The following is a 23,853-nucleotide window of genomic DNA, read 5'->3' as shown; positions in this document are numbered from 1 at the left end:
CTAGTCTTTTTTCTTCAAAATTTTGCTGCAGTTACAAACTAAAACCATTTTACAATAACATAGCGAATGTTCTCCCATATTAATGCTACTGCCACCGGAAACATAAATTGCAATCAAATTCAGCACTTATTCCCAGCTAAAGGAACAAGAGTTGTTAGTAATTAAATTTTTAAATGAGATTAATAGTTAATAAGTTGATGGAAATTAACGAAGCTCTATTCCCTACCACTCCAAACAAGAGCCAAGAGGTCATATTGAACTTGTGACGAGGTCATGAGTGCCAACTTTTCGCAATTTTATTGCGGTGATGTTTTTAATTTTAGAGGCTACCATAATAAGCACAACTGCACGGGATTTCTGCCTCTAAAGCTGAATAATTTCAATCGTTTAATATGTCTCTCCGTCAGGGATTGAACCTACAACCCTCAAAGTAGAATACCAATATCATATCCACTGCGCTATGTAGGTTTTCATGGAGACATTTTTTAAAATACTCTTTCTATTTTTTCCGGACTAACCGTCCCTCCAGTCCTCTCCAGATGGTCAATACGGGGAAGCAACTATTTCTAATTTAATCTGGTCCAGTCCCTGATACGCCTGCCAACTTTCATCGTCCTAGCATATCTGGAAGTGCCCGAACTAGCAAAACCGGGACCGACAGACCAACAAACCGACAGATTGCGATCGCTATTTGGCACTCGGCCGCCCGGCAAGTGACGTAAAAATTAACTATAACCCAAGATATATATTCAGCATATTATAACCTCATACCCCTTGTCGGAACCCAGGTGAGAGTTAGAGTACAAAGGCCTAAAATTAAAAGAATCGGACTAAAAAGGCCTAAAACTAAAACAGTCGAAATGAGCAGTAATAGTTTGTCAACTAAACAGACCTCGTTAGTATAACCAACCAAAATTAGAACACAAGAAGGAGCTTTCACAGTTGTGAGCATGGTAATGTAAACATAGTGGTAGACCTTGCTGTAGACTGTAACAAACTTCTGTTTTAATACAGTTTCAGGGATATCCCTAAACTCCTTATGGCACATTTGTTATTAATTTTTAATAGTACTGATGGCAAGACCCCCTTTGGCCCCCAGGGATTACTTAATTTATACCGTCCAGTTTCAAAACACGAAAGTTGATTCAAACTACATCAGTGAGAGCAGGCAAAATAGGTCACAACCCAATCTCATTTCCAGGAAGGCACAAGAAAACAATTTATTGTGTAGCAAAAATTTACTGCCAAAAATTAATTTGCAGTATAATTGGAGGGCAATGTTCCATTTGTCCACAGAATGGGAAAAATAGGTCAAACCCCAATCTCATTCCCAGGAAGGCTCAAGAGAACAATCTATTGTGTAGCAAAAAATTACTGCAAAAATTAATTTCCATTGAAATTGGAAGACAATGTTCCAAATAAATTTGCCCAGAGTGGGCAAAATAGGTCAAACTCCGATCACATTCCCAAGAAGGCACAAGAAAACAATCTATTGTGTAGCAAAAAATTATAGCAAAAATTAATTTGCATTGAAATTGGAAGACATTGTTCCAAATAAATTTGCACAGAGTGGGCAAAATAGGTCAAACCCCAATTTCATTCCCAGGAAGGCACAAGAAAACAATCTCATGTATAGCGAAAAGTTACCGCAAAAGTTAATTTGCAGTGAAATTAGAGGGCAATGTTCCAAATAAATTTGCCCAGTGAGTGGGCAAAATAGGTCAAACCCCAATCTCATTCCAAGGAAATCACAAGAAAACAATATATTGAGTAGCGAAAAATTACTGCAAAAATGAATTTACAGTAAAATTGGAGGGCAATGTTCCAAATAAATTTGCCCAAAGAATGGGCAAAATACATCAAACCCCAATATCATTCCCAGGAAGGCACAAGAAAACAACCAACTATACAGCAAAAAATTGCAGCTAAAATTAATTGGCAGTAAAATTGGAGGGCAATGTTCCAAATAAATTTGCCCACAGAATGAGAAAACAAGGTCAAACCCAATCTCATTCCCAGGAAGGAACAAGAAAACAACCTATTGTGCAGCAAAAAATTACTGCAAAAACTAATTTGCTGTGAAATTGAAAACCCTCAATGTCACCGGATCCGACCGTGGTTTAAAACAAGAGCTCTGAGACACGATGTTCTTCTAAATATCAAATTTCATTGAGATCCGATCACCCGTTCGTCAGTTAAAAACGCCTCATTTTTTTCTAATTTTTCAGAATTACCCCCCCCCCCTTCAACTACCCCAAAGAGAGAGGATCCGTTCTGGTTATGTCAATCACGTATCTAGGACTTGTGCTTATTTTTCCCACCAAGTTTCATCCCGATCCCTCCACTCTAAGCGTTTTCTTAACGCTTATTGGAGGGCAGTGTTCCAAATAAATTTGCCCAAAGATAGGGCAAAATAGGTCAAACTCCGATAACATTCCCAAGAAGGCACAAGAAAACAATCTATTGTGTAGCAAAAAATTATAGCAAAAATTAATTTGCCTTTAAAATGGGAGGGCAATGTTCCAAATAAATTTGCCCAGAGAGTGGGCAAAATAGGTCAAACCCCAATCTTATTCCCACGAAGGCACAAGAAAACAATCTATTATGTAGCGAAAAATTACTGCAAAAGTTAATCTGCAGTAAAATAACAGGACAATGTTCCAAACAGATTTGCCCACATAGTGGGCAAAAAAGGTCAAACCTCAATCTCACTCCCAGGAAATCATAAGAAAGCCATCTATTGTGTAACGAAAAATTACGGCAAAAATTAATTTGCAGTCAAATTGAAGGGCAATGTTCCAAATAAACTTGCCCACAGAGTGAGCAAAATAGGCCAAACTCCAATCACATTCCCAGGAAGGCACAAGAAAACAATCTATTGTGTAGCGAAAAATTACTGCAAAAATTAATCTGCAATAAAAATGGAGGGCAATGTTCCAAATAAATTTGCCCACAGAGTGAGCAAAGTAGGCCAAACCCCAATCACATTCCCGGTAAGGTACAAGAAAACAATCTATTGTGTAGCAAAAAATTACTGCAAAAATTAATGTGCAATAGAATTGGAGGGCAATGTTCCAAATAAATTTGCCCACAGAGTGAGCAAAATAGGCCAAACCCCAATCACATTCCCAGGAAGGCACAAGAAAACCAATCAATTGTGGAACGAAAAATTACTGCATAACTTAAATGTATTTCAATCTCATTTATCAATTACTTTGTCTTAAAATTTGGAATAAACCTTTATTGTTTTATTTTATAGCTAATATGTTCCAAACAAATTTCCCGTTTGGCTGCTACGGATATGTATAGTAAGACCAGCGATCGCCGAATATATGAAAACAACTAGAAGAAGAAATATTGCTCAACGTGGATATTACAAAAACTGAAACAAATTGAGAAATAATGTCATTCCTGCTTAAAAACAACCAGATTTTTTTTTCGTTTTTCAAATATAAGTAGAAGCAATGCTAAAACTTATAATTAACGAAAAACTGATCTGACAGTAGGCACTCACTTTACGAGGCCTCTCACTCACAACCGTTTAATGATTCATTGCACTTGACAAAAACGATCATATTTATATTAACGTTACAAAAATACTCCTGTTTTTATGTTTTGTTTTTCTTTTACTTTTAGGCAAATTACCAGTTGGGAATTCATCATATTAAATAAGTTTTCAGAAGATCATAACCAATCGCTTGAACACAACATGTGGGAGTTGACGGAAACGACAAACTCCTTCTTTTTCAGTCATTTTCACGGAGCTCCTCACGGAACGTTACTCGTCACAATAACTGTCTCTCTCAACATTTAATTTCTGTTCGTTTCTTAATTTGTTGTCTAATGTAATGAAGCGGATGAAACTAGTCATTAAACTAACCCAAAACAACTTTTTTAAAGTTTCAACAGCAATAGTGAAGAGAATAAAAATTATTTTTAGAAGTCTGCGAACCACGGTTAGAATATTGAAAGCTACAGCGATGACACTGGTCAAGCATGGTTCTGAAACACAGACGCTCCGAAAAACGGAGGAATATTTGCTAGGTGTTTTACCCGGCTGACTGACCGTATCTCAAACAGTAGACTGCACAAAAAAAGTGGTTCAATCCCGCTTTCTAAGACTATAATAAGAGAAAGGTTGAAGTGGCTAGGGCACGTTCTGGGGATGACAGTTTGCCAAATATTGTCCTCTTAGGCCAACTATCTAGGGCTAAACGAAAAGCAGGTTATCTTTGGTTGGGGTGGAAGGATGTCGCAATGAAGATATAAGGGAACGGGAACTTTCTGGGAGGGTGTAAAGAGGAAAGCTTTGAATAGATTACGACAGAGGAGGAGTGCGTAGCTCTGTCGGCCTCAAGCGGCTTTGTGCTATGGTGATTTGTTAGTAGTAGTAGTTTATATATATATATATATATATATATATATATATATATATATATATATATATATATATATATATATATATATATATATATATATATATATATATATATATATATATATATACAAGTCGGATCTACCACCCAATACCACATGGGATATTTTGTTTTATTTACTTAATTTAAGGTTAAAGTATTAGATAATTTGGTTGTTATTCAAAGAATTCTGCTTTGACTCGTGCGCTGGATAAAACTAAAAGAAAACGTAAAGATAAAAAGCGGGGCATTGTCTATCTAAGTCAAGAAACCAAGATCCTTGATCCAAGAATTAAATCCTTGAAAAGGTCTGTATAAAGAGAGTCCAAGGAGCCTCCCTTTTCAGGCAACCCCTCTAATTTTCGAGATGGTAATAGAATTTGTTCTAACTGATCCTAAAGAAATCAGGATTCTAACCGGTTTTCTAGCCCAATCCATCTCACCATGGCACACCAAAGTGGCTATTGCCAGCACCATATCTGGGACAACGATGAGTGAGGAGTCTACAGCAGTCCTTGTGTATCTCAATTAATGATCTTTTGAATTGCTACAGAAAACAGTTTTTTTTTCCAGCCCTTTAGCATTATCAGATAAGGGGATTATAAGGCTCAATTTCAAATGGTAGCATTACGTTCAGAACGATGTCCAAGAGACCAATCCATTTTTTGTCCATGTCAGGCAACCTCCTTGACAAGACCTCTCTAAAATAATTTAAATAGCCTCCTAGCTCAAATAAGTCCCACTTATTTTGGAGATGGTATTAAAATTTGTCGGATTCGTGTCCAAATTCACTTTGTTTCCATGCAGTCACTAAGGATACGTAAGAACCGGATTGGCAAAGAAAAATACCTTTCAAATGAGCGCCTCGTCATCATAGTACAACTTTCGAGTAGGCCTTTAGTGATGACATGGAAAACAAATACATTGACACCATAAGTGTCATTTCTTCCTCCATCTAGCACAATAATCTAATATTATTCAGAAAGCAAATAAGGAAAAAAATCTGCCAAATGAGCCCCCAATCAGCAATTCACACAAGGGTAACAACAGCTCATGAAATGATCATTGAAGAAATAAATCCTCAATTAAGTGCTTTTGACAGTGGTTTTATTGTTCAATATGGATCTAATTTTGATGGGTTGGAGGGTTCAAATACTTGAGCATTTCCTTTACTAAACGTTCTATAATGAATTATAAAAGGTGATATAGGTAAGAGTATATCATTTTTGAAGCAGCAATTAGCTGCTTCAAATTACCAATTAGCAGCAATTAGCAATGGAGCAGCAATTAGCAATTAGCAGCAATGCAGCTATTGCTGCAACTAAGAAAAAATTATTCTAATTACTATATTAATCTTTTTCAAAAAACAAGTGTTTTTACTTTTCAAGACTAATTATTATAACTTGTATTATATTTTCGGTGCACAGTTAGCCACCATTACGCAAGTATTACCACTTTTCTTTTCTCTAATTAGGTTAAGCATAAAATTTTGAGCTAATTTTTGCATAGAAAAATTGGTCTCTTATGGACCGCTGTAGGAGGGTCACTAACCTGGTGACCTACAAACTACAATAGCTGAAAAATTTCAGGAATTTTTGAAAAGTTTTCTTGAACTTTTCTTAGGGATATAGTTTAATTTTAGAGAGTTGTATAACCCCAGAAACACTTAAGATATCGAAATAATTCTAATACTCACAATTGCAAATGTAAATAAAAGAAAATGCTAAGCTCTAACTTACCGAGCAAATCCTTGAGGGAGTTCACCTAAACCATACATTGGATAAAGGTATGGAGACTTGCCATAGCGAGCCAGGGACTCGCTGTACAATTTAATCCTTCTGAGAGTTTCCCCAGCAGGACGCTTTAAGTATGTATCATCTCTGGAAAAAAAAATATCAAACCTTAGTTGGTTAGTAAAAAGAATCAGAGTATCCAGCATGACCAAGAAAAGATGCCTCAAGTGGCTTGACCATGTGGTGCGACGCACAGAGGAGAGCCTAACAAGCCATGCCCTTACTATAGTGCCTCCCTACTGGAAGAAACACCTCCCTCCAACAGGAGGCCAGATCAGGTTATGGTGGAAAATCGTGTAGAAGGACTTTGAACCACTAGGCGGTTTCCAGAAATATGGCTACAAGCGGGGCAAATCGTGACTTTAACTATTCGATCGCCAGTAGAGGACAGATCAATTTGGTAAAACCTGGTCAAGGAGCTTCTAGATGTTAATTTATGTTAAATAGCCTGTGCCTCGTCTTAAGTAAGTAATAAAAGTTTTTATGATGTTAATTCATTTTTGCTTCTCACATTCACGCATTTGATCGGTAGTCTTAGAGAGCTAAGTAAACCTGGAACTCACCTAATAACTGAGACTTTTATTATCATTATGTGTCCAATATTATGTATTATTATCTTGGTATTATGTTTCTTACTATGCCTATTTTTTTCTTTTGTTATGTTATTGTATCATCATGTGTTATTGTTAAGTGTGAAAGTGTTGATTTGTTTATTGCCACTGCCCGAAGTTCCTGTGGCATACATTTGGTAACGACTGGCTTAATACAATCACCCATGGCGAAAAACCACATGGCATACGATCAAAAAGAAAAAAAATATAGAAAACACACTCTCATGTAAAATATAAATTTCGCTTGGAAATAATATATAATTGGAAATAATAATAATATAATAATATATTATTATAATATATAATAATATAAATTGGCTTGGAAATTCAGTTTCCTGTAAGTGGTGCTACCTGAAATAACGGCTTTCATTTTTCGTCCGTAATCACAATTGTCCCTTATTATAATCATATTACCTTTGTCAAGTCTAGTGATAATTAGGACTTTATCCTTTTTTAACTGTGAAAGTATTTTAAAGTCAGTTTTGTTTCCATTTTCAACTTTGCTCTTATTACAACTGTTGAGCTGTTTTATGATCTCGGCCCTAAGTTCTTGTGAAGCTTCAATTTTATCAGAAAAAGCCATAATACCAGCTTGTGAAGCCATAATACCAGCCAGTCCTTGTGAAGCTTCAATTTTATCAGAAAAAGCCATAATACCATCTTGTGAAGCCAAATAAGTCAGTTTTGTTTATATTTCAAACTTTTCTCTTATTAGAACTGTTGAGCTGTTTTATGATCTCGGCCCTAAGTTCTTGTGAAGCTTCAATTTTATCAGAAAAAGCCATAATACCAGCTTGTGAAGCCACAATACCAGCCAGTCCTTGTGAAGCTTCAATTTTATCAAAAAAGCCATAATACCAGCTTGTGAAGCCATAATACCAGCCAGTTCTTGTGAATCTTCAATTTTATCAGAAAAAGCCATAATACCAGCTTCTACCATAGAAATGTTTTTTTTATTATGAAGCCGATGATGGAAAGTAGAACTTAGTCCCTTTCGGTCAACCGTCATGGGCTAAACAGAAAGCAGGTCTTCCGCGGTTTAGGTGGGAGGGTGTCATAAAGAAGGATTTAAGGGAAATGGGAACTTCCTGGGAAGGTATAAAGGCTTTCACTAGATTGCAATGGAGGAGGGAAGTGCGTAGTTGTGTTGGCCTCAGGCGGCTTGGTGCTGCGGCGAGTTGTTAGCAGTGGTAGAACTAGATGGAAAGCAGAATTTAGACCCTTAAGAACCTAAAATAATCATAATAAAATTTTAAACTAAAGACAATAAAAAAAGAAACAAACCAATGTCTATATATATAATTAACAATACTGTGATTGAACGCCATAGAGCAGTTATATCAAAAATTATGAGCGAGTTCCACAAAGATACAAAACCAACTGGATAAACTGGACCAACTGGATAAGAAAATGAATATGAACGCCTCGTTTGCACACCTTGCAATTTTTAAGGAGTATTTGACAACTTTTGACAGCTCTAATTCTTCTTACAAACTTTATTTAATTGCTGAACATAAACGATTCAAGTTTGTACCTTTATTTCCCATCTGTGTTTTAATAATACATTTTTGTGAACGAAACAAAAATACTACTACTTTAAGTAGTTGTGGGAGGAGCTTAAAAACTTATCTAAATAATTTTCTTACAGTTATCGAGAAACATGACAATACAAAACATATAGCATACATGGCATTATATTAATACTGATATTTTCCATTTTCTAATAAACAATTTAGCTTTTCTTTTACCTGATTTACGTCTTAATTATACCAACGGAAAATTAGGCTTTTCTGTTTTATTATTTAAGGTCAAGAGTTGGAGATTTCTGTTGCCTATCCCATCTTACCTCTAGAGAATAAAATGTTACATTCTCACTCAAATTACACAATAGAGTCCAATCCCCCAGCCATTCAGATCCCTACTTCCGACGTATATCAACGTAATTCCACCTGTGGACCAGGGAGCATCTCCTACCTTTAGTGAGCTTAAACTCCCTACAGAGAAGTAACGAACACTCAGTTATTCTAAAAGTGCACGCAAAACCTCTGGCAGACAATCAGGTGGCCTAGCATGTTTAATAAAAAAGACGCTGTTTTCACCACCCCCTTTATGTTATCACGAGAGTGATTGTTATATTGCTATTCGTCTTGCCAACCTTGTCCTCATTAATGTTTATCTACCCTGCGACCAGAAATCTCTCCGAAGTTTAGCTAAATTTACAAAATCTTGCACATTAATAAAAAGTCCTTTGAATGGCATTGAGAGTTATGGACTGGATTGGTTATTAATTGGTGATATGAACTGTAATATTAACTCTTCATCAGTGCGGACTGAGCTTCTTTTAGATTCCCTACCGAATAGTTACAAGATTTTGAAGAAAGATGCCTCCCATTCCTATATCCATAATAGTGGCTCACTTTCGGACCTGGTCTCATCTGTGGCGAAGTCCATGTTGATCAGGATGAGCGTGATCTCGACCATCTCCCCCTATCCCTCACTGTTACCCTTAATGCTACTGCGGAGAAGAACCTTCGTCCTAATTCTACAAAACGGATTTCTAAAAGAGAATGGAACAAAACTGACTGGCCTCTTTATTTTTCTACGCTTGTTAGTCTTCTATAAACGATTAAAGTCCCTTTTAATCTGTTGTGTACAAGCGTTGAGTCCCCACAAGCAGGAATTCAGCTTAATATTTATTATAGCCACATTGTATCGTGCTTAAAGAGGTCTGAAGAGGTAGCTGTTCCCCTATGTCGCTTTAAGAGCACAAACAAGAAGTTCAATTTGGAAGAATGACCCAGAGCTTAAAACAATAAAGAATCGGGCTAAATTGTGGCTAAAAATTTGGATAGCTTGCGGCCGCCCTTTAAGGGGTAATGTTTTCGATATTAAACAAAGAACAAAGCTTGATTTTAAACGCTATCTTCGAAAAATTAGGTACAATGGTGCCGAATTTCCTAAGTCTCCTAGCCAGTGGAAAAAGTGATTAATGTCGCGAAGTTTGATAGATTGCCTACGGCCGACCGAATCCCTAATGTATCATGGATCAATCATTATAGTAACTTTTTCGATACAGTGATATATGCGGTTCATTTTCGTTTTGCCAAGCTCTGTTCTAATCTGTTGCCTAAGAGAATCATTCAAGGTTATGTACCTCCCGTTAGTGTTGACCGTGTCAAAAGAAGTGTAGAGAGACTTAAATCGAAATCTTATGATATAGACGGCATCAGTGCTTTTCACCTCAACACCGATTCGGAGGAACTGGTTTATCACTTGCAGTTACTTTTTCAGATGTGTTTATGCTCTTCTTTAGTCCCTGATTCTTTTTTAGTTGGTATCATTACGTCAATTTTGAAACGTGGTATGAACCCAACTAGTTGTGCTTCGTATAGGCCTATTACGGTTGCTTGTACTTTAAGTAAAGTATTTGAATATGTTTTGCTCCCTGATCTCCTGTCTAATGTAGATTATATTTCTAACCAGTTTGGCTTCAAGCCGTATATAGGATGCCGACATGCTCATCGTGCTATAGTTTCGCTATTAGTTGAAGCGCATAAAAATGGTTTTGAGGTTCATTTTTGTGCACTCGATGTTTCAAAAGTTTTTGATTCAATTTGTCATTGCCAACTTGTGTATTCTTTAATCCCACTTTTTTTGCAAATGTGTCTACTATATCAACTCTTCGTTTTTGGTATGCTAATTCATATGTTCGACTCAAGTCAGATGACACCTACGTTGGTAATATCCCCATCCGTTCTGGTCTTAGGCAAGGAGGAGTCGTATCCCCTTATCTTTTTAATGCTTGTCTTTATTCTGTTTTGCCACGTATTAATCGATCATGTTTTTTAGGCCTAACTAATCTTTCGTATATTGCATATGCAGATGATTTACATTTGATCAGCCGCACTAAATCTAGCCTAATTAAGTCGACCCAGCTTGTTTTTAAGTCTTTTGAGGAAATCGGCCTCAAACTTAATACTGAAAAATGTGAATATTTAGTTTTTAATGCTAAGCATCAAAGAAGTGATCTCAGTTGTGTTTATTTTTGAGTTAAGCTCGTTTCTTCGATTCGGTGGCTTGGTATTAGTATTTGTTCATCTTTATCGGCTTTTCGATCTTGTGGGCTAAATGATATTAAAAGTAAACTTAAAAAAGGGTACGCGAAAATTGTCCCGAACCGAGGCAGATTTTCACGAAAGGCTTTATCCAGACTTTATTCTACATATTGCGATCATTCTATATTGTTTCTTTCCGGTTTACGCCCGTTATTTAATAATCAAGATTTGCAGGGTATAAGAGTTCTGTATTTTCGTTATTGTAAATATTTATTGTATCTGCCGTGTTCTTATAGAAATCAGAAGATTATCAGAAAGTTTTGTGCCACTGATATTATTTTTGTTTATAAAAAACTCTATGCTAGATTAGGTGCTGAGGCCTGTCAACGCTTGGGTCCTTACCACCCTTTGATTAGACTGTATTAATTGTATTGTTTGTGTTATATTTTGTTTTTCTTTCCTTAATGTTTTTACTCCGCTTAATTTGTCAAAACAAACGGGTAACAAATAAATTATTATTTATTATTAATGCTTAATTTGACACCTTTCTTATCCGTTCCATTTCGCTTTCTGCTTTTCAAATGTAATGGTTTTAAAGCTTGGATATTAGGTTTTTCTATAACAAAAATTAATTCTTTATCTATATAATCTTCGATTCATAAATATTATAATATTTTTACTTACTTATAAGATTATTTATTATTAACCTCACCTATGCAATGCTAGGGCATGCCCAGTAAAATCTGCGGTATTACTGTCCAATCCGAATTTTTCGAAAACTTGTTGCATAGTTGCCACCTGTGGATTCAAGTCTTTCCATGTCCTAGGGTCACTTTCTTGCCAATCTTGGACATATACCAAAAAATTTTTGAATCTTCTCTTCTCAAACATACCCATGAGATCTAAAACATTCAAAATTAATTATATATCTCTTATATTACCAGTAGTGAGTCAAACAGATAAATAGTAATAAATATTTACGGCAATTTTCCGCGGTACTCCAGTTGACCGATTTATTCTCCAGGACACTCAAATCACTTTTTCCGTAGTCTTCTGGTGGATTGGGACATCTTTTTCCCCTCTAGAAATTACCAGTCGAGTTTCCAAAGGCGATGGAAGTGACTCTATTTCATCAGACCGTGTAACCGAATCCAGACAGCCAAAAAAGGCGGAAAATTTAAATTTAAAAGAAAACATGACAAGAAATGGAATGTCCACTACAGAAAATGTTAAAAAGTGCACCTTTTTAGTTACATCTGAAGAATATAAATGATTGACACATGGTTGAATGATTTTCTGAAGATAATTTTTAGAATCTCAAGCTCAAACGGATGAAGAGAACAGTTTTCCATGGATGTCTTTTTTTTAGTCTTCAGTAGTCCCAAGAACACCAAATTATGGTTGTCCGAACTCTTCTTGGTCATCCGATCATCCGGGAGATTGAAATCGAAAAAACCATAGAAAACCACCATTATTGCAAGAAAAGCCTCTTTGGGCCATGGCAAAACAACATAAACACAAAATCATAACACACATAGCACATAAAAATAATAAAAAAAAACAACATAAGTATATCCAAAACAAATACAAGGCACAAAATACTATAAAACTAACTCACATAATTGCATATAATGTCGCACTTATAGCAGAAAAATAGATATTTAATGTTTTAAAGCCATATCGGCCATGGCTACAAAAAAAAACAACTCACATACATTCAACAACACTTCATGAACTCACTTCCCCTCCCAAGGAGTGAGTGCCCCTCCTGGGTGCAACATAGAGAGAACTACAGATTATTACTGTGTGTATAAAACTGGATTTACGTCACAAAAGAACTGTGAAGTGGAACAACAGATTGGTAGGCTTCATCAAATGAAGTTTTGTGTGAATCAAATATACAGAAAACGATAAGTTACTAGTTTGTAAGTAAAACTAGATTTGCGTCACAAAAGAACTGTGAAGTGGTACAACAGATGGGTAGGCTTCATCAAATAAAGTTTTGCGTGAATCAAATATACAGAAAAGAACAAGTTACTTGTTTGTAATTAAAACTGGATTTGCGTCACAAAAGAACTGTGAAGTGGTACAACAGATTGATAGGCTTCATCAAATAAAGTTTTGCGTGAATCAAATATACAGAAAAGAACAAGTTACTTGTTTGTAATTAAAACTGGATTTGCGTCACAAAAGAACTGTGAAGTGGTACAACAGATTGGTAGGCTTCATCAAATAAAGTTTTGTACGAATCAAATATACAGAAAACAACAAGTTACTAGTTGGTAAGTAAAACTAGATTTGCGTCACAAAAGAAATGTGAAGTGGTAAAACAGGTTGGTAGGCTTCATCAAATAAAGTTTTGCGTGAATCACATATACAGAAAACAACAAGTTACTAGTTTGTAAGTAAAACTAGATTTGTGTAACAAAAGAACTGTGAAGTGATACAACAGATTGGTAGGCTTCATCAAATAAAGTTTTGCGTGAATCAAATATACAGAGATCAACAAGTTACTAGTTTGTAAGTAAAACTAGATTTGTGTCACAAAAGAACTGTGAAGTGGTACAACAGATTGGTAGGCTTCATCAAATAAAGTTTTGCGTGAATCAAATATACAGAAAACGACAAGTTACTAGTTTGTAAGTAAAACTAGATTTGCGTCAAAAAAGAACTGTGAAGTGGTACAACAGGTTGGTAGGCTTCATCAAATAAAGTTTTGCGTGAATCCAATATACAGAAAACAACAAGTTACTAGTTTGTAAGTAAAACTAGATTTGTGTCACAAAAAAACTGTGAAGTGGTACAACAGATTGGTAGGCTTCATCAAATAAAATTTTGCGCGAATCAAATATACAGAAAACAACAAGTTACTAGTTTGTATGTAAAACTAGATTTGTGTCACAAAAAAATTGTGAAGTGGTACAACAGATTGGTAGGCTTCATCAAATAAAATTTTGCGCGAATCAAATATACAGAAAACAACAAGTTACTAGTTTGTAAGTAAAACTAGATTTGTGTCACAAAAGAACTGTGAAGTGGTGCAACAGGTTGGTAGGCTTCATCAAATAATATTTTGCGTGAATCAAATATACAGAAAACAACAAGTTACTAGTTTGAAAGTAAAACTAGATTTGTATAACAAAAGAACTGTGAAGTGATACAACAGATTGGTAGGCTTCATCAAATAAAGTTTTGCGTGAATCAAATATACAGAGATCAACAAGTTACTAGTTTGTAAGTAAAACTAGATTTGTGTCACAAAAGAACTGTGAAGTGGTACAACAGATTGGTAGGCTTCATCAAATAAAGTTTTGCGTGAATCAAATATACAGAAAACGACAAGTTACTAGTTTGTAAGTAAAACTAGATTTGCGTCACAAAAGAACTGTGAAGTGGTACAACAGGTTGGTAGGCTTCATCAAATAAAGTTTTGCGTGAATCAAATATACAGAGATCAACAAGTTACTAGTTTGTAAGTAAAACTAGATTTGTGTCACAAAAGAACTGTGAAGTGATACAACAGATTGGTAGGCTTCATCAAATAAAGTTTTGCGTGAATCAAATATACAGAGATCAACAAGTTACTAGTTTGTAAGTAAAACTAGATTTGTGTCACAAAAGAACTGTGAAGTGGTACAACAGATTGGTAGGCTTCATCAAATAAAGTTTTGCGTGAATCAAATATACAGAAAACGACAAGTTACTAGTTTGTAAGTAAAACTAGATTTGCGTCACAAAAGAACTGTGAAGTGGTACAACAGGTTGGTAGGCTTCATCAAATAAAGTTTTGCGTGAATCCAATATACAGAAAACAACAAGTTACTAGTTTGTAAGTAAAACTAGATTTGTGTCACAAAAAAACTGTGAAGTGGTACAACAGATTGGTAGGCTTCATCGAATAAAGTTTTGCGTGAATCAAATATACAGAAAACAACAAGTTACTAGTTTGTAAGTAAAACTAGATTTGTGTAACAAAAGAACTGTGAAGTGGTACAACAGGTTGGTAGGCTTCATCAAATAAAGTTTTGCGTGAATCAAATATACAGAAAACAACAAGTTACTAGTTTGTAAGTAAAACTAGATTTGTATAACAAAAGAACTGTGAAGTGATACAACAGATTGGTAGGCTTCATCAAATAAAGTTTTGCGTGAATCAAATATACAGAGATCAACAAGTTACTAGTTTGTAAGTAAAACTAGATTTGTGTCACAAAAGAACTGTGAAGTGGTACAACAGATTGATAGGCTTCATCAAATAAAGTTTTGCGTGAATCAAATATTCAGAAAACGACAAGTTACTAGTTTGTAAGTAAAACTAGATTTGTGTCACAAAAGAACTGTGAAGTGGTACAACAGATTGGTAGGCTTCATCAAATAAAGTTTTGCGTGAATCAAATATACAGAAAACAACAAGTTACTAGTTTGTAAGTAAAACTAGATTTGTGTCACAAAAAAACTGTGAAGTGGTACAACAGATTGGTAGGCTTCATCAAATAAAGTTTTGCGTGAATCAAATATACAGAAAACAACAAGTTACTAGTTTGTAAGTAAAACTAGATTTGTGTCACAAAAGAACTGTGAAGTGATACAACAGATTGGTAGGCTTCATCAAATAAAGTTTTGCGTGAATCAAATATACAGAAAACAACAAGTTACTAGTTTGTAAGTAAAACTAGATTTGTGTCACAAAAAAACTGTGAAGTGGTACAACAGATTGGTAGGCTTCATCAAATAAAGTTCTGCGTGAATCAAATATACAGAAAACAACAAGTTACTAGTTTGTAAGTAAAACTAGATTTGTGTCACAAAAAAACTGTGAAGTGGTACAACAGATTGGTAGGCTTCATCAAATAAAATTTTGCGCGAATCAAATATACAGAAAACAACAAGTTACTAGTTTGTAAGTAAAACTAGATTTGTGTCACAAAAGAACTGTGAAGTGGTGCAACAGGTTGGTAGGCTTCATCAAATAATATTTTGCGTGAATCAAATATACAGAAAACAACAAGTTACTAGTTTGTAAGTAAAACTAGATTTGTATAACAAAAGAACTGTGAAGTGATACAACAGATTGGTAGGCTTCATCAAATAAAGTTTTGCGTGAATCAAATATACAGAGATCAACAAGTTACTAGTTTGTAAGTAAAACTAGATTTGTGTCACAAAAGAACTGTGAAGTGGTACAACAGATTGGTAGGCTTCATCAAATAAAGTTTTGCGTGAATGAAATATACAGAAAACGACAAGTTACTAGTTTGTAAGTAAAACTAGATTTGCGTCACAAAAGAACTGTGAAGTGGTACAACAGGTTGGTAGGCTTCATCAAATAAAGTTTTGCGTGAATCAAATATACAGAGATCAACAAGTTACTAGTTTGTAAGTAAAACTAGATTTGTGTCACAAAAGAACTGTGAAGTGATACAACAGATTGGTAGGCTTCATCAAATAAAGTTTTGCGTGAATCAAATATACAGAGATCAACAAGTTACTAGTTTGTAAGTAAAACTAGATTTGTGTCACAAAAGAACTGTGAAGTGGTACAACAGATTGGTAGGCTTCATCAAATAAAGTTTTGCGTGAATCAAATATACAGAAAACGACAACTTACTAGTTTGTAAGTAAAACTGGATTTGCGTCACAAAAGAACTGTGAAGTGGTACAACAGATTGGTAGGCTTCATCAAATAAAGTTTTGCGTGAATCCAATATACAGAAAACAACAAGTTACTAGTTTGTAAGTAAAACTAGATTTGTGTCACAAAAAAACCGTGAAGTGGTACAACAGATTGGTAGGCTTCATCAAATAAAGTTTTGCGTGAATCAAATATACAGAAAACAACAAGTTACTAGTTTGTAAGTAAAACTAGATTTGTGTAACAAAAGAACTGTGAAGTGGTACAACAGGTTGGTAGGCTTCATCAAATAAAGTTTTGCGTGAATCAAATATACAGAAAACAACAAGTTACTAGTTTGTAAGTAAAACTAGATTTGTATAACAAAAGAACTGTGAAGTGATACAACAGATTGGTAGGCTTCATCAAATAAAGTTTTGCGTGAATCAAATATACAGAGATCAACAAGTTACTAGTTTGTAAGTAAAACTAGATTTGTGTCACAAAAGAACTGTGAAGTGGTACAACAGATTGGTAGGCTTCATCAAATAAAGTTTTGCGTGAATCAAATATACAGAAAACGACAATTACTAGTTTGTAAGTAAAACTAGATTTGTGTCACAAAAAAACTGTGAAGTGATACAACAGATTGGTAGGCTTCATCAAATAAAGTTTTGCGTGAATCAAATATACAGAAAACAACAAGTTACTAGTTTGTAAGTAAAACTAGATTTGTGTCACAAAAAAACTGTGAAGTGGTACAACAGATTGGTAGGCTTCATCAAATAAAGTTTTGCGTGAATCAAATATACAGAAAACAACAAGTTACTAGTTTGTAAGTAAAACTAGATTTGTGTCACAAAAGAACTGTGAAGTGATACAACAGATTGGTAGGCTTCATCAAATAAAGTTTTGCGTGAATCAAATATACAGAAAACAACAAGTTACTAGTTTGTAAGTAAAACTAGATTTGTGTCACAAAAGAACTGTGAAGTGATACAACAGATTGGTAGGCTTCATCAAATAAAGTTTTGCGTGAATCAAATATACAGAAAACAACAAGTTACTAGTTTGTAAGTAAAACTAGATTTGTGTCACAAAAGAACTGTGAAGTGGTACAACAGATTGGTAGGCTTCATCAAATAAAGTTTTGCGTGAATCGAATATACAGAAAACAACAAGTTACTAGTTCGTAAGTAAAACTAGATTTGCGTTGCAAGAGCACCGTGAAGTGCCACAGCAAATTCCAGTTAGCTTTGTCAAAGTGCTGCATCAGCAGCACATTACATCTACAACGATCGACCAAACATCGTACCAAAGTAAATATTTCAATTATTAATGAAGATTCGGCCAAACTTCTGCTTAAATGTTGTACAGCTGGAATAAACCATCTGAACATGCCCCAAAATGAATTCACGCTTAATGAATATGGAAGTGTCCATATCTATTTAGATTTATTTTATGTTGCAACTTAGGCTGATCTCTGTTTATTTTCAGTTTTACTATGGTGCCACCATTTTTTAGTGCCACCTTTGAATGTATAGTTGTCATTGGGTATCAATAGACGTTAAAGTTTCCCACAATTTTTTGAATTGCCTCCATTACGTATGACTACCGTATTTCAAACAGTAGGTTTTATGAAAAATGTGGTTCAATCCCGCTTCTAGGGCTATAATGAAAGAAAGGTTGAGATGGCTAGGCCACGTTCTGCGGATAAAGGATGACAGATTGCCGAAGATTGTCCTTTTTGGCCAACTCGTTTTTATTGGGAGGATGTCATAAATAAAGATTTAAAGGAAATGGGAATCTCCTGGGAGGGTTAAAGAAGGAGGCCTTGAATAGATTCGGTTGAAGGAGGAGTGTGCGTAGCAGTGTCGACCTCAGGCGGCTTGGTGCTGCAGTAAGTTATTAGTAGTAGTAGTAGTAGTCCATTACGTATAGTCCTAAGAATTTGGTAGATTCACAAATTCGACTTTCGAAATTTAGTCCAACAGAAACAAAATAACTGCACAAGACCTCAAGCACAATAAATGGAAGAGATTTATGACGTTACTGGGTACATATTTTTATTTATGAGGGGGAACTTTTTCAACGATAAAAAGAATTGGGCCTTTTATTTGAAGCATGTAAACAAAGTGCTGCATCAGCAACACATTACATCAACAACGATCGAAGATTATAGTTACCGATCCTTCAAACTTTAAAAGTGACATGTCTAAGGGACTATTTTACTCAAGAAAAAAAAATAACAACATTCCTCAAAAACGGTCTAAAAATGCGCTCTATTCTTAAAATCTTTCTCTATAGTTTCTGGCACCCAATTAATGCTATTAGTTTTAGAATACGCCTTGTCGTCCCAGAAGAGGAGTAGGCTTTGCAATTCCTACTTTAAGTCACTCTTAGTAATCGACTAAAAATCTTCAAACAGTGAAATTTTAAAGCTTGCTAGCCCCTGGGCTGTAAATTTCAATGGTATAGAATTACTTGTTTAACTCCATCCCATTAGGCGTCGATATCCCCCCCCCCCAAAAAAAATGTATTGCTTATAATTTACTCTTTGTAACAGATAAAAAAAACCAAAAAATGATTTTTAAGCTTGCTAGCACCTGCACTGTTAAGTTCAATGGTATCGAATTCCTTTTTTTTATCTAGTTAAGATAAGGCTACCTAGGCCATTTTTCAAATTGTTAATTAGCATGTATAAGATTACTTTATCCATAGTTATCCTTGCTAAACAAGGAGTGTCTTGGCCTTTCAGAACCTTTAAAGGAGTCCTTCAAAGAGGCACACTATCAACAAAGCTCTTCACTTCATACATTAATGATTTGGCAGAGTACCATGAACAGCGATGGGCCCGACTGTCTCACTTGCGAAGACTCAATTTTCTTGCTTACTGTTCGTTGATGACGCTGCTTCGGTTGCTCCACCGAGGAGCTTCGAACTCTCCTGGATTTAGCTGAAGCTTACTTAGAAAGAAATATTTATTGAATATATATTGAAATATTTATTGAAAATTTATAGAAATATTTATTGAAATATATTGAAGCTAAATGCATCCAAGACCGAGATTGTCATCTTTCATAGCGGTAAACCCAACGGACAACATGACTTTTCATTATAAAGGCATTTTAATAAATGTAGCCCCCCAGATATAAGTATTGGGATATGTGCTCGCAGCAAATGGGAACTGGACCAAACGCATTAAGTTGATGATTTCTCATGGAAAAGTACCTGCATGTGCTCTACTCTGGCAAAAAATGGGTATTAAGAATATGAAGATGAACAAGTACCTCTTTATGACTAAGGTTCTACTAGTTGCCCATTATGGCTGCAAGCTGTGGGGGGGGGGCACTATAGTGAGACAATTGGAGCCTCTGCGGTATATATATATTGTCTGCAGTAAAAGTTGTAGGCCTGAATAATAATTTTAGTAGTTTGATTCTTAGAGGTGACCTGGGTTTACCGAATTTGGGTCATAAGAGGATTATACAGATGATCACATTTGGGAACAGGTATTACATTTTCCAGATAGCCGTCTAGTGAAGGCGACTTATAACGAGATGCTAAAATCTCCTAGAAAGTTAACATGGCCAAAACAGGTTAAAGCCCTGCTGGATAAAGCTGGTTTCTCATAGGCATGGAATGAAGGCCAGGGTCCCGATTGCAATCCTGATGATTTCCTTAAATTGCTGGATTTCCGGCCTAGGGACCAAGTAGTCAAGGTTTGGTTTTTGATTTCAAGGTTACTGATTTTAAGCAGTCAGTTCCTCTAAGGTTTTATAAGCAGATTAAATTAGTGTATAGAGAGGAGTTTTACTTGAGACTAAGCCTACCGTGGAGAGCGTTGAAATGTTGGCTGCAGGTACGAGCAAATTGTGCACCATTGCGTAGACGACACTGGATACGATGTTGATTGCCCGGGAGGTAAGTGTGCCTGCCCCCTTTGTGAGGAGTATTTGGATAACCTGGAACATTTTATGAGCAATTGCCAAAGTTTAGAGAATTTAAAGAATAGTTTTTTGGAGGAAGGATGCACCACGACTCCCAGGTATCTTGGAAACCACATCTAGGGAACTAATTATTGCGGTTGAAGGCTTTACGAATTTTTTTTTTAGAGGTATGGAAGTTATAATTTCAAAGTGTCAAATGCTGCTGTCTGGTTTGTTCAATTTATACTTGTGTTAATATTTTGTCTTTTCTTTGACTTCTTTTTCTTTTTCTTTTATGTGTATATAACCACTGGTTTTTAAATATATATATACATATATATATATATATATATATATATATATATATATATATATATATATATATATATATATATATATATATATATAAAGAGGTAATTTCAATGTTCTGGTTGTTTTAAGACGTCTCTCCCTCCGCTTTGATCATTAATAGTTTCAAAATTCCTCCATGCTGAGATGGTGAAGTCAAAAGCAGTAGTTACAGAAAAAATTACTAATTATAATTTTAAAAGGTACCAAACAGGTTTAGAATCTTAAACACACAAAAAGAAAAGAAAATCATACCAGACATTAATGCCTCCTTCTCATCAGCGGGAACTTTCGAAATCTTTCCTCCTTTGTACACATATGATCCCTCAATTGACTTGAATTCCAAATATCTAGTTACTCCTGTGTGAATAAGCAATTTGACAAGTTGACCATTAGCCATCAAAAACTTTGGGATTAAGTCGACATTCCAGTCTCTAACATAAAAAAATACAACTTTAAAAATTCAGTACTATTACATGCATACAGGTTCGACCTTCAAGGTGATGGAAGGGGAGCATCATAACCTCAAAAAGCATATTTTAGGAAACTTTTTCAAGCTTCCCTGGGGAGGGAGTCTTCAGGACAATTGGGGGGGATATAGTATTCCCCCTCCCCTCATCTGTGTACAGATATGATACTACTGATACAGCACAATCAGCTAAAGAATAGCAAGGTATAAACTAACTCATAACAGTAAAATTTTTGAAGAAGAAAAACGAAAGAGTCAAACTTTAAGAGCCCAACAAAAAAGTAGATCATAAGCTATTGAGCTAAAAGTCGGATTTATTAAAACTTGGAACCAGTCAGATTTATCTAAAACCAACAAAAATGTAGTTTTTTTTTACATGGCTTCAGAACAAAGTTTTTATTCTAAACGTTGATAGTATGAAGTAAAGGGTAGCCATCCCAATGGGGTGGGGGGGGGGGGTAAAAATAAAATATATGGAAGGAAAACTGATGTCAATGGCAAATAGAGAACAGGGTATTATCAAGCCTAATTTTTAAGACAGTGACGGGGGAGGGGGGGTATAAACTAACTCATAACAGTAAAATTTTTGAAGAAGAAAAAAGAAATAGTCAAACTTTAAGAGCCCAACAAAAGAGTAGATCATAAGCTATTGAGCTAAAAGTCGGATTTATTAAAACTTGGAACCAGTCAGATTTATCTAAAACCAACAAAAATGTTTTTTTTTTTTTTTACATGGCTTCAGAAGAAAGTTTTAATTCTAAACGTTGATAGTATGAAGTAAAGGGTAGCCATTCCAATGGGGGGGGGGGGGGTAAAAATAAAATATATGGAAGGAAAACTGATGTCAATGGCAAATAGAGAACAGGGTATTATCGAGCTTAATTTTTAAGACAGTGACGGGGGAGGGGGGGGGGGGGGGTAAGGTGGGCTCACTCTCAGTTGCATCAATTATTTGTGAGGGGCAGGGAGGCATGTGTGGGTATTTTCATTGTACAATCTTAAAGAACGACAATTCTTAGATATTCAAAAATACATTTAGCCCCCACTCCAAGTTTTTTTGAATTGACGCTGCCGTTCACTCTCCTTCTTAGAAGCTTGTATATTTTTAGCTACATATATATTTAATATACAAAGCTAATTTTACAACTAATTTATACATAAAAGTGGCAACAATGGGGAAAGAGGCGCTGTGTCTTCCTGGATTTTTTTGCTCCCTTAGATTTGGCAAAATACCTTCTTCAATTTTTCTTTTCTTTTTCTGATTTCCAATGAAAAAAAATGAAAAACGACAAATTTTAACCTCCACCCCCCCCCAGATATTGAAAATACATTTTAATTTTCGGTTTAATGGAGTTAAAATCAAAGGAAGGACTACTGATGCTAAACTAATATCAGTACAAATGATGATTTGCCAGTCAGTTTGGCAACTACCTTTCTGTCAAACTACTCTCTAATAGGTTATATTGTCTGTTGAATAGGCATTTCTACTTCAAAAAAGGTTTAAACTCCATCAAATAAAAAGATTAAGCAAAGACAAGCTGAAAAATCACCACTTTGGAATCTAGAAACTAAAGTATCTGTATTGCAGATGCAAAAATCCTCCTCTCTAGTCTACACAGGAATGTCACGCAGGGAAAACATGAAGTTCCGTGAGAATTCATTTGATCCAGCATCCAGAACCAACCCCCACATGGGTAAATGTGGTCTACCAGCCTCATTTGTGGGATCCACCAGTCTTGTAACAGACAGAAGAAATGCGACGACCACCAGTTTAAGAAGCTGAACTCGCTGGTCTTCAATTTGAGCCGCGAGCTAGGAATATTGATTTTTTGGGGGGAGGGGGGGTATAAACTTAATTTTCCTTACTTTTCTCTACTATAATAATTTTTACTATAGGTTTAATCATTAGGAAAATAGAGAGTTCTGAATAGGCAGGTATATTTGATGTAAAAAGATAAAGCAGAAGATAAGATAAAAAGAAGTTGATAGTCACAAAACAAAACATCTAATAGGGAGTACTTGATATGATAGACCGAATTGCTTCAAAGGTGATATTTATGTAAATATAGGTAAGTTAATTAGCAATTTTAGTATGTAAAACACAGTAACACTAGGCAAACACTATCTGGATCAATGTTTGTTAATATATAAAAAGAAGTTTTTCAATCTAGCTTAAAAACCATGAGAGACTTTCAGTTGCCACTTGAGCTGCTTCCTAAAAGTTTGATCCATTATTTAACCTAAATTATTATTATAATTATTATCATATTATAATATATCATATATCATATTATAATATATCAATATATCATATTATAATAATTATAATTATTTAACCTAAATTAACTAATTATTCAACCTAGGCAATTTTGTAATTTCCCTGCTAAAATTTCCATGTTGAGATGATGGTCAAAAGCATACAAGTCACAATTTACAGGTCGGAGTTAGAAAAAAGCAGTTGAAGTAACAATTTAAAGAAAACAAATGAGCAATTATAAGCTTAAGAAGTGCCAAATAGGTTTAGAAGATTGAACACACAAAAAGAAAAATTATTGAAGGAAAACTAAATTCAACGAATTTACTTTACCTGGATGCTTCATATTCTAAAAATATGTTTTTTTT

At 35.0% G+C, this 23,853-nt stretch overlaps 1 protein-coding gene across 1 annotated transcript in view; it reads right to left on the bottom strand.

Moving 5' to 3' along the window:
- Nucleotides 1-23,853, bottom strand: part of LOC136035603 (rab GDP dissociation inhibitor alpha-like) — a 56,707-nt gene that overhangs the window by 23,655 nt on the left and 9,199 nt on the right. The window contains exons 3-5 of the mRNA XM_065717482.1: nt 21,018-21,196; nt 11,587-11,776; nt 6,155-6,295 (exon numbers count right to left, since the gene is read on the bottom strand). Coding sequence (XP_065573554.1) covers nt 6,155-6,295; nt 11,587-11,776; nt 21,018-21,196 — 510 coding nt within the window. The remainder of the gene's footprint in view (nt 1-6,154; nt 6,296-11,586; nt 11,777-21,017; nt 21,197-23,853) is intronic.

Source organism: Artemia franciscana, chromosome 14, assembly GCF_032884065.1.
Source record: "Artemia franciscana chromosome 14, ASM3288406v1, whole genome shotgun sequence".
NCBI classification, from domain to species: Eukaryota; Metazoa; Arthropoda; class Branchiopoda; order Anostraca; family Artemiidae; genus Artemia; species Artemia franciscana.
The sequence above is the reverse complement of the archived record's forward strand: the minus strand, read 5'-3'. Positions and strand labels throughout refer to the sequence as shown.